Below are 12,063 nucleotides of genomic sequence, written 5' to 3' on the forward strand. Positions count from 1 at the left end.
ATCATGACTATCCCTTGGGTTCAGTCTTCTAAGAGCCTGGAATGTTTCGAGTCTCAAAGATAATTTCTGGTTTATAGTAGTACACTGTGCAATGTAAAGTGGATGCTGCACGGTCTTATTGACAGTAAACACACTTGGCAGGGTTCAGATATGGGGAATCATATGCAGGGGCCAAACGGTGCAAACACTAATGCAACACAGACAACTGTCCAAAGTTTCTTCCAGAGAGATCTGCAGGAGAACCTGAGGACCACTTCCGGCCACTATAGCACTGCAGGTTTTCCATTTCACGAAAATTTAAGCAACAAATAATTATCAAAGGGGCCATCCTCTTTATAAAGAGGATGGCTAAGTTAGAGTACACACCTACATCAAACAGTTAAAACCAATTTAATCACCTCTCCCATCCTGGGGAAACAGATAAATTTTCCTTAAAATATGAATTATGGGTTGCAAGTAGAACTAACACTAGAGATAAAGACTATGCTCATTACATTCAAGCCACACAAGAGGTCTCCAATATTATGGAAGAAAAATAACTAACTTTATTCAAATGTTTATAAACTAAGTTTTTTACAAATAAACTTATATATATATATATACACATCCTTCTTTGAAGGAAAGCACTTACTTCATAAGAAATTCTTAAGTTCAAGTGCCAAGTATCAAACTGGCAATAGGGTCACAATCTCCTGAAATATTTCAGCATTAGCATGAAGGAATTCACAAGCTTCTACACTTAAATATTTTTTGGGTTGTCATGTAAACCAATACAGTACTCTTAAATGTCAATTCATTTAAGAACCCAAAAATTATTACAGTAAACTTCCGATTATCCAGACTATGATGACCTGGAACCCTCAAGAACTGCAAAACCTGTGGCCGATAATGAAGAAATTAATCTTGGTTTATTATCATTATTATTTTCTTTTCCTTAAGTAACTACTCACACCACCAATGCTGCAGAACTAAGAAAACAGGAGCAAGAGAAGAATTTAACTGAAATTTTAGGAAATGGGTGAGAAGGGTTGAGAAGAATGGTGCTATGGAATTGGAAAAGGAGAAGAGTATGGTTGGTATGATAAAAGAGACGTCTGAAGAAGGCAAGTGGGGGTAAAATGTTGGTAAAGGAGAAACAGATTAAAACAAAGTCATTTACCAATCTGAGGCATTGAGGTAACCTAACTAAAGTACTTTATATCATCCCCACACACCAAGAATGAAGGACTTTTATAATTAAAATATTAAGGTTTATTAGCCTACATGTTTTTAAATCCAAGACGGAATTAAATCAATAAGAAATAAAGTGTTTTTCTATGCATCTATCACATCTATGATAATAATTGCACATCAAGTAATTGTATTCATATACAAGTTGGAGAGGTGATAAGAATAATGGAAACGAATGTCTAGAACTACCTCTCGATAAACCAGAAACTCTGATTAACCGGATTAATAATTTTCCAAAGAAATCCGTATAATTGGGAGCTTACTGTATAACTATTTCAGTAACAACTTTTGTTGTTTGTAATATAAATTTTCAATTAATAATGTGCTTACTACATAATGTTCACTTTCCTTGATTCAATTTTCCAAATCCAATTACGATTCCTGATTAACACTGCACTTCACTAGGTACATCTTGAATCTTACACACTTCCTTATATAATTTCACAGGGAAAGAGTTCCAATTTCACAGTGAAATAGTTCCAATTTCACATCACTGATATTTTTGTAAAATCTAAAACTGAAACTTACACTTGCATGACCTATATACCAGCAAGTTCTATAGTTTCTATATGAAGTTCACTTACTGTATCTTTCATCTTACTGAATGTATTTTCTTTGGTTCTCATTCCTTTAGGCATTGTAATTTCAAAACAGACACAGGATCCATACTGCTCTTAGAGCAATGCACTACTTCCTTCATACTGAAGGCATGTACTTTATACAGCTTCTGACTACTGCCAGGCGAGGGGTAGCCCAACTTAAGGGTTCAAATTACTTTGAGTAACTTTTACAATTGTCATAAATTAGTTTCTGATCAAAGATCATATTTCTGTTAAGCTGAAGTTCTGCCCCAACACTGAACGAATTAAGTGAACTGAGCAATTCTACGGACAGTGGTGACATCATTCAGTATAAGTTTGACAAGAGCTCTGGCTTGTAGTGTTGCTGCATCACGCTCTGTCTCTTCATCTACTTCTTCATCTCCTCCCAGGCCCATCTCAGCCTCCAATACTGAAAAAATAAAAGTGTTTCATCAACATCTTCAATATGAGTAAAATATTTTCACATATGTTAGGTGGGGGAAAAGAATACTGCCACCAAGTATTTCCACTTGGATCGTAAGAGGCGAGAAGAAAGGGACGGGGATTGGGGCTAGGCATCCTTCTCCTTGTAGCCCCACAGGGGACATTCCTAAATGAAAAAGTAAAGGCATAAGAGGGTCTGGGAGTTTTCTGACCAGCACTCTAAGGTTTGGGTCTTTTAATGTGCATGGATGTGGTACAGATGAGAGAAAAAGGGAAGAGAAAGGTAGTGTGTTTGTAAGAAGAAAGATGGATGTGTTGGCTTTGAGTGAAACTAAGTTGAAAGGGAAGGGTGAGTGTAAGTTTGGGAGTGTAAGTGGGAGGTTATCAGGAGTGAAGAGAGGGCGAGGGAGAGAAGAGGTGGCTATTCTAGTAAGTGAAGATATAGGTAAACGTGTAGTGGAGTGGAAGGAGGTTTCCTCAAGGATAATGTGGATGAAGGTGAAACTGGGAAAGGAGATGTGGGTCTTTGTAAGTGCATATGGGCCTGGCAGTGAGAAGAGTATAGAAGAAAGGGAGGCCTTTTGGATAGATTTAAATGAGTGCATAGAGGATTTAGGGAGAAATGTCAATGTAATAGTACTGGGAGACCTTAATGCTAGGGTAGGAAATGATCCAATTGATGGAGTAGTTTGGAAATGTGGAGTTCCAGGAAAGAATTGTAGTGGAGAGTTGATGGTGGAAATGTGTCTAGAAAGAGAGTTGATGATAGCAAATACAGTGTTTCGGAAGAAAGTCAAGCATAAGTACACATGGGAGAGGGTGGTGGATGGAAGGGTGGTAGATAGAGCGTTGATGGATTATGTAGTGGTAAATAGGATTAGGATAGGAAGAGTTAAGGATGTACATGTGCTAAGGGGCGAGGGTGGGGGAATATCAGATTATTTTTTGGTGGAAGGTAAGTTGAGAGTGGAGGACAGATGGAGAAAGAGGAAAGGGACAAAAGGTAGGGAGGTGCTTAGAATGAAACCTTTAAATGAAAAGGAAAAGGAGAAGGAGTACAAGAAGCTGAAGGAGAAGTGGGAGGGAGTGAAGGATAGAGTAGAGCTACGTGTGAAGGAGGAATGGGGATGGTTCAAGGAGGGAGTCACAAAGTGTGCACAGATGGTGTGTGGAACAAGAAGGACAGGAGGAAATAGAAGGAAGGGTAGTGAATGGTGGGATGAGGAAACAAAGAGGGTTGTAGAAGAGAAGAAGTGAGCTTTCACAGATTGGTTACAAAATAGGACGAGGGAGTCATATGAGAGGTACAAAGAAAAGAAAAGAGAAGTAAAGCAAAAGGTAAAGGAGGCAAAGAGGAGAGCAGATGTGAAGTGGGGTAAGAGTATGACAGAAAATTTTGAAAGTAATAAAAAGATGTTTTGGAAAGAAATTAAGAGAGGAAGAGGAAGCGAATCAAGTAGAGAAGAAAAATTAAAGGTGCAGATGGAGAGATGATAATGGAAGAGAAGGCAGTAAGGGGAAGATGGGCAGAATATTTTAGGGAGTTGCTAAATGTGAAGGAGGATAGAGAGGGAAAGATAGTTGTAGTGGGAAATGCGAAGAAAATGACCGTGATGAGTGAGGAAAATGGAGGAGAAATAAGGAAGGATGAAGTGAAGGCAGTTGTTAAGATGATGAAAGCAGGTAAGGCACCTGGTCTGGATGGATGCCATGCAGAATGTCTAAAAAAGGAGGTACAGTGATGGTGGACTGGCTGGTGAGGTTATTTAATGTTTGCTGGAGAGAGGGTAGAGTGCCGGAGGACTGGAGGAGTGCCTGTATAGTTCCACTTTACAAGGGAAAAGGGGACAAGTGTGAGTGTAGTAGTTTCAGAGGGATTAGCTTGTTAAGTGTAGTTGGGAAGGCTTATGGGAGGATCTTGATTGAGAGGATTAGGAGAGGAACAGAGGGAGTAATTGGTGAGGAACAGTGTGGATTTAGGACAGGTAGAGGTTGTGTAGATCAGATCTTTGTGGTAAGACAAATATGTGAGAAAGCTATAGGAAAGGGGAAGGATGTTTTTTGGGCTTTTATGGATCTGGAAAAGGCTTATGATAGGGTAGACAGAAAGGCACTGTGGGAGGTTATGCAGATATATGGGATAGGGGGAAAGCTTCTAGGAGCTGTCAAGAGTTTTTATGAGAGTAGTAGAGCTTGTGTCAGGATTAGAAATGGAGAGAGTGAGTGGTTCGAGGTAAAGGTGGGACTTCGTCAAGGATGCGTTATGTCACCCTGGCTGTTCAACCTATACATGGATGGGGTGGTGCAAGAGGTAAATGCAAGGGTAGTGGGTCAGGGATTGGAGATGGTTAAAGAAAATGGAGAAAAGTGGGAGGTGAGCCAGCTGTTGTTTGCGGACGACACTGCGCTTGTGGCAGGATCGGAGGGACTGAGGAAGTTGGTGACGGAGTTTGGGAGAGTATGTGATAGAAGAAAGCTGAAGATAAATGTGGGTAAAAGTAAGGCGATGAGATGTACAAGGGGTGAAAGTGGCAGTAGACTGGAAGTGAGCATTAAGGGAGAGCGACTGGAGGAAGTGGATAGTTTTAGATACTTGGGTGCAAATGTGGCAGGAAAAGGTGGAGTGAAGGTGGAGGTAGAATGTAGATTGAGAGAAGCGAGTAAATGCCTTGGTGGATTAAAGAGTGTAATGAGGAATAGACATTTGGGAATGGATGCTAAGAGGAGACTGTATGAAGGAGTGATTGTGCCAACAGCACTGTATGGGGCAGAAACATGGAACATAAGAGAGGAAGAGAGATGGAGTTTGAATGTGTTTGAGATGAGGTGTCAGAGAAGTATGATGGGGGTTACTAGGCTAGATAGAGTGAGAAATGAGGTGAGGAGGAGAACGGGGGTTGATGAAAAAGTATTAGGATGGTTTGGACACATGGAAAGAATGAGTGAAGACTAGTAAAAGAGGTATGGAAGGCAGATGTGGAGGGAGTGAACATGAGGGGACGTCCTAGGATGAGGTGGATGGATGGGGTGAAGGGGGCTTTGGGGAAGAGGGGAATGTCTGTTGAGGAAGGACGGGAGAGGACAGAAGGCAGGGGTGAATGGAGAATGGTTGTATATGGATGATGTTGTGATGCATGAGGTGGAATGGGCGGGGGAGTGGGGGGTGAGGTAGTATGTGTGAGCAAAATTTGACGCAGCCCAAAGGGATTTCTCCCCGTCTTCTCCTTTTATGCATGGGGGGATGGAGAGGGGGGGTCGCCGATTTAATGAAGCGGCCTTGCTGTGGATGTGCTGTGTCTTGCGACACTGCTTCTGACCCAGGGCAGTGGACAAGGTGCAGGGATGACCCGTCATCCAGGAGGTGCTAAGATAAGAGGGAGGGTGGAGGGGTGTGGAGTGCATTCAGGGATGGAATGGGTGGGAATGATTTTATGCCTTTTCCTTTTTGGCTACCTCCCTTGTAAGGGGGAAAAAGCCTTGGTATATGTATGTTAGGTTGCCTTATGTACAAAGAGTCAATGATGCATCACAACATATGTGTTATGAAAAGACGAGGCAAGTGAAAGGAGAAAAAGTGTGCATGATATATATAAAGTCACTGCTGTAATAGTTTCCTTTTTCTTGTTCTCTCTCACCATCAATATGGATAACAACAGAAAATGCAATCAAACTTGTTCTTGGTCAACTTCTCTTTCTCTCTATACATAGAAAATTATTAGTTTACAAAATGAGGGTGGGGTATGATTAAGCCTGTACATATGATCAATTATTTCTCTCTACATGAAAAAAGTAATACAAACAAGTCCACTATCTGTTATCACCAGGTGCCCAGTATACAATAACCCAACAAGAAATGAGAGTGGTGCAACAGAACCTCAGGGATACTATAAGAAATCTCCAGAGAGGGCCAACACAGAGTACAGGTTCACTCAACTACAACTTCAAATTAAATATAACCAGAATGCTGACATTGACCTCCTTGTTTACCCACTCACACATCAAGATGTCAACATATCCTCGTACGGTATCGGTCAAACACATCCAAGCGGGTTAGAGCCTCACTACTTGTAGCAGAAGTTCAGGTGGTGGCAATTTGAACTTTACTGCCACACGCAAGTTGGACCAAGGGCATGATTAATTACATTGCATGTTACAAATGTCTCTTTAAAGGGCATTGTTCTAGTTTCCTAATAGTGGGGCTTTGTGATTTTAATCTGAATCATGAAGAACTACTAATCTGATTTATACATACAACCACAAGGCCCTTTTTCTTTCATGTGGGAGGTAGTCATCCAAGGCATGTGCTCATCCTTCATTATAAGTGGCCATCCTTGTCTCCTACCCACTCCCTGGGCCAGAAGCAATGCATAGTACCTCCACAGTACGATTCAAGAGCTGAAGTTGGTTTACTCCCCACTGTTTCATTACATGGTGACCCCCTCCCACCTCCGCCCGCCACCCCAACCCCCTATCATCCACTTGCAAAAATATCAATTCAATCCATTGTCTCTGGTTTCTCTTGAAAATACATAGAATATTTTTTCATTCAATGCACTTCACTAACCTTCCAACTGATTTTCAATCTCATCAAAACGGTCACTGATTCTGCCTTGCATACTCTTCACATGATGCAGTAAGTTGAGCTTGCAGTTGACAGGTTCGATTCTCTCAGCCTCAGGAATTATTGGTGCATGTACTAAAAAGAAAAAAAAAAGTAAAGAAAAATGAATAAAATAGTGAAGATAAGTCCCATTCACTCTCTGTTAATACATACATACATATACCAAAGGCTTTTCCCCCTTACAAGGGAGGTAGCCAAAAAACAATGGCATAAAGACCATTCCCACCCATTCCCTCCCTAATGCACTCCACTCTGTTAATATCAAATATATATATATATATGAAGGTGGAAAAAGAAGTCACGGGTCTAGTTCCGAGTTACTGAGTTTATTCCTGACCGGTTTCGCTCTATGCTTCTTCAGAAGAAGCATAGAGCGAAACCGGTCAGGAATAAACTCAGTAACTCGGAACTAGACCCGTGACTTCTTTTTCCACCTTCATCAACTTGTCATAATGTACCAACATATATATATATATATATATATATATATATATATATATATATATATATATATATATATATATATATATATATATATACATACATATACCAAGGCTTTTTCCCCCTTACAAGGGAGGTAGCCAAAAAGGAAAAGGCATAAAATCATTCCCACCCATTCCATCCCTGAATACACTCCACACCCCTCCACCCTCCCGCTTATCTTAATAAATATATATATATATATATATATATATATATATATATATATATAAATATATATATATATATGGAAATAAACTCTCCTACTGAGATTCGAAACCCTTGCCTGAGTGGCTTGCTTTTTATAAGATGAAGGCTGTACCATCATGCTACCACGACCCTTAAATGGAATTACTTATTTCACAGCCTATTGTTCCGTTTAAGGGTCATAGTACCATGATGGTACAGCCTTTGTCTTATAAAAAGCAAGCCGCTCAGATGAGGGTTCGAATCCCAGTAGGAGAGTTTATTTCCAAATGTTATAATGACACAGTTTATGACTACATCATACTCAAATAAAGCCCATTTAACAGCCTCTCCTTTCTCTACACTTAAAAATGAAGGGTTTGCCCTGTCCCCTGTTACACTGCCTGGGTCAAATGCAATGCAATGAGGAACAGCACTACCACAGATGGGCCTAACTACCAGAGTTGGTTTACCCCATCTTTTCTAGTCAATGAAACCTGAGGTAATAATTATCATCAATTACCATAAGAGAATCCTTGTATCAAATTTGATACAGTGGATGTCAATGGGATATAGTGACAATTCAATCAAGATACATATGCAAACCATTTGCACCCAAGGCTTTCTAAAAGCTGAATAAAACTTTCTGGTCATATATATATATATATATATATATATATATAAAAGTTTATCAGTAACGGGGAGCTTGCATTCACCATAGTACTTACCCCGTTGTGCAACTGGTTGTGGCTGAACCAAAGGTGCCAAAGCTTTACTAGCTTGGGAAGCTAAGTGCTCTAACTCAGACTGAGATGACAGGAGTGCAGCCAGTTCACTTCCACCTTCCACAGCTCCACCCAAACCCCCAAGATCAAGTGCCAAGTCATCTGTCTCTTCAAGTCCTTCATGGGAACTCAGAACATCAAGAGGTTCTTCTCCTTTAGCTAGAGGATGAGACTGTTGGTTTGCTTCAGAGGAATTACTGGACGATATTGGTGCCCCTTCAACACCTTTATCTTTTTCTTGGACTTCAGGAAGTTCCTTCTTGTCCTCCTCCTCTTTAAGTTTAGGCTTTGAATCACTCTCTTCATCTTTGACGCATTTCTCAGAAGAGATGTTCTGTTCAGGAGACTTCTTCCTGACTATTGGTTTTACATCTTCTACTTCTGATTCTGCAGTGCTTTCTGTGGTACTATCTTGACTGCCCTTGTGTTTCCCCTTTTCAGTCTGCAATTCCTCTGGTACATCTGGCTCAGACTTTAACTCTGGTTTAATTTTATCAGAATTTTCTTTGGTATCCTTTGATTCCTGTGTCTCAGAGTCTTTTCCACAGTCTGTTTCTTTTATTCCATCATTTGAAGAGTCACTTTCTAATGAGGTTTTTAAATTCCTGTCAGTTGACTTTCTGGTCTTCCTTATCATCATTTTTCTTGGTTTAGGTGTGCTAGACGAGGTCATCTTTGTTTCCAAACTTTCTTTAGAGTCTAATTCATTTTCGCCTTTGGGTGCTTCTGATCCAACTGTAGTTGAGTCTTTGGATTTGTCATCAATGTCTCCTTTTTCACATACAGATTCTTCCTTAATATATTCTTTTTTATGTGTATGCTCTGTATCAAGCTCCTGAGGATGTTTTGCCTCTTCACTTTCTCCAAGTTTTGACTCTTTCTCTTCAGGTAACTCCGTTTTCTCAGCACATTCTGACAGGTTTTTCTCAGAACATTTCTGTAGTTTCTCATCTTCATTCTTTGGTGGTTTTGGCTTTTCATCTATACACTCTGACAGCTTTTCACCGTCTGGTTTTGCTGCTTTCTCATAGAAAGTTTTTGGAGGTATGCCATCAGAAGATACGAAAGGTTTTTCTTCCGTGGGTTTGGACACCTTTTCATCTGAAGGTTTTAACACACTTTTGTCACAAGATTTGGACTGTTTTTCACTTACAAGGTTAGTGGGTTTATCGTCAAGAGGTTTTGAGAGTTTTTCGACATCTGGTTTTACTGCACTTTCATCACCAGAGTCAGAAGATGGCTTAGTATTGGCATCCTCTGATAATTTTCTCTCTTTGGGTTTCATGACGATCTTGTCAGTTCCACGTTCCGAGGACATTTCTTCCTGGCAGTGTTTTGATAATGATGGTTTATCTTCGTGATCCATTTCAGTGGCTGAAACAGATGTTTTACTGGAAGTCTCATCCTTTACAGGTTTTTCACTGGGGGACTTATCCTTTATATCATGGTCTTGTTGTACCTTGCTATCTCCACCTGAAGCACTGCTTTCATCAGTTGGTTTGATGTCTGCATCAAAGCCCTTCCCCGCACCTTTGTCATCATTTCTCGTGGGAGCTGAACTCTCCTGAATTTCCATTCCATGACTTGCACTCTCCTCTTCTGTTGTGTTAACCTGAGAATTTGGAACAGAAAAGTTCTCTATCTCTTGCCCCGGAGCCATGCCTGTCCCTGCTGGTGTCATAATACTCATGAAATCAGAAAGTGGAGCAATCACAGCATTGCCACTGGAGTTGTTCTCTGCACCGGGTCTGAGTTTGTCATCTTCCCAACTTTTGTGCCACATAACGAATTTTGGATGATCTGGTTCCCTGTGAACGAAAAGCAGTGTTACATGAAAAAGTGTACAAAATAAATGTTCAAGTTCAGTAATAACTTAGCATCACTGTAATAAGACTGCTATCCTATAAAACCTCATGAAATATGGTATCTTTAAGTCAGACATACTCATATATAATAGTGAACATTTCCTGGTCTAAACCTACATCAGACTGGACTTTAGTATTACATATACATACATATACCAAGGCTTTTTCCCCCTTACAAGGGGGGTAGCCAAAAAGAAAAAGGCATAAAATCATTCCCACCCATTCCATCCCTGAATACACTCCACACCCCTCCACCCTCCCTCTTATCTTAGCACCTCCTGAATGACGGGTCATCCCTGCACCTTGTCCACTGCCCTGGGTCAGAAGCAGTGTCACAAGACTTTAGTATTACATATATATACATAAAAATTCCTTTTTTCCCCTTACAAGGAAGGTGGCCACATCAAAGCATACTGCAACCCAATACTCAACCCATTCCCATTGAAAATGAGAGAGAGAGAGAGAGAGAGAGAGAGAGAGAGAGAAAGAGTGAGAGAGAGAGAAAGAGTGAGAGAGAGAGAAATAGAGAGAGACAAAGGGAGAGAAATGGAGACAAAGAGAGAAAGAGAGAGGAGAAAGTTGTGTGAGACAGTGTGAAAGACAGTGAGTGAGAGACAGAGAAAAAGAGATAAAGAGATTTTTTGTGTGTTTATTTACCTAAAGGACCAATGCTAGTGGGGTCCTGTTTCTTACTCTCCAAGTTATCCTATATACATCATACTTATACCAAAGGCTTTTTCCCCCTACACGGGGGATAGACAAAAAGAAAAAGGCATAGAAACCACTCCCACCCATTCCATTTCCCATATATTCCACTTCCCGCCACCCTCCTCCCTCCCTCTTATCTTGGCACCTCCTGGATGACAGGTCATCCCTGCATCCTGTCCACTGCCCTGGGTCAGAAGCAGTGTCGCAAGACGCAGCACATCCACAGCAAGGCCACTTCATAGATTCGGTGACCCCCCTCTCCATCCCACCATGCAGAAAAGGAGAAGACGGAGAGAAATCCCTTCGGGCGGCGTCAAATTTTTTCTCATACATACTTCCTCAACCCCCATCCCCCACCCACTCCCCCTCATGCATCACAGCATCATCTATACACAACCCCTTTCCATTCATCCCTATCTTCTGTCCTCTCCCATCATTCCTCAAGTTATCCTACATACATACATATAACAAAGGCTTTTTCCTCCTTACACGGGGGGTAGCCAAAAAGAAAAAAGCATAGAAATCACTCCCACCCACTTCATTTCCCATACATTCCATTCCCCTCCACCCTTCTCCCTCTCTCCTATCTTGGCACCTTCTGGATCCAACTTAGATTATATCCTTATTTTCCAATCCCCTCCCCTTCCTTCCTTGCTCACCATAGAAAAAAGAGATGGGCAGAAAATCATCCTTAAATTACGAGTGAAGTGGAAGAACATCAAATATACCTATCTATATATCAAGGGCTTTTTCCCCCCCTAATATAGGAGGTAGGCAAGTCAAAGGCATGCAGCCACTCCTATCCAACTCCCTTGTTTCCAGAATAACTCAAAGATAAATTCTTGTTAAGTAAAGATGTAACATACTTTGCAATGTGCAACTTCAGTCGTAAGGAGTGGAGGACGTGGGAAAGCTGTAGGACATTGGCAGTCAGCTCATGACCTCGACGAATACAAGCCTCCAGACGGCTATCTCCTCTTGTCCGTGAAAATGAAAACCTGGAGGGAAAAAAAAAAAGGTCACATCATTCATCACAATCTAATTGATGTCCTATTTCTCATGAAAACGCTGAAATAAAACTTCTTTAAATGATGAAAATATTCTAAGCATGATGAAGTCAATCAAGTGTTTCTGTTTGTATGGCAACATTGATATTGCCACTT

General features: G+C 40.8%; 1 protein-coding gene across 5 annotated transcripts in view; it reads right to left on the reverse strand.

Annotated features, from left to right (window-relative positions):
• Window positions 1-544: 544 nt before the first annotated feature.
• The window catches only part of LOC143034036 (uncharacterized), a 114,197-nt gene continuing 102,678 nt past the window's right edge, over window positions 545-12,063 (reverse strand). For all 5 annotated transcript variants that reach the window (XM_076199902.1, XM_076199901.1, XM_076199903.1 and 2 more), the window contains 4 exons: window positions 11,767-11,898; window positions 8,271-10,135; window positions 6,820-6,951; window positions 545-2,241 (listed from right to left, as the gene is read on the reverse strand). In XM_076199902.1, the coding sequence (XP_076056017.1) occupies window positions 2,096-2,241; window positions 6,820-6,951; window positions 8,271-10,135; window positions 11,767-11,898 (2,275 nt within the window). In that variant the 3' untranslated portion in view covers window positions 545-2,095. The remainder of the gene's footprint in view (window positions 2,242-6,819; window positions 6,952-8,270; window positions 10,136-11,766; window positions 11,899-12,063) is intronic.

This window comes from Oratosquilla oratoria, chromosome 16, assembly GCF_046742065.1.
Source record: "Oratosquilla oratoria isolate Oo_2021 chromosome 16, ASM4674206v1, whole genome shotgun sequence".
Classification (NCBI taxonomy): Eukaryota; Metazoa; Arthropoda; class Malacostraca; order Stomatopoda; family Squillidae; genus Oratosquilla; species Oratosquilla oratoria.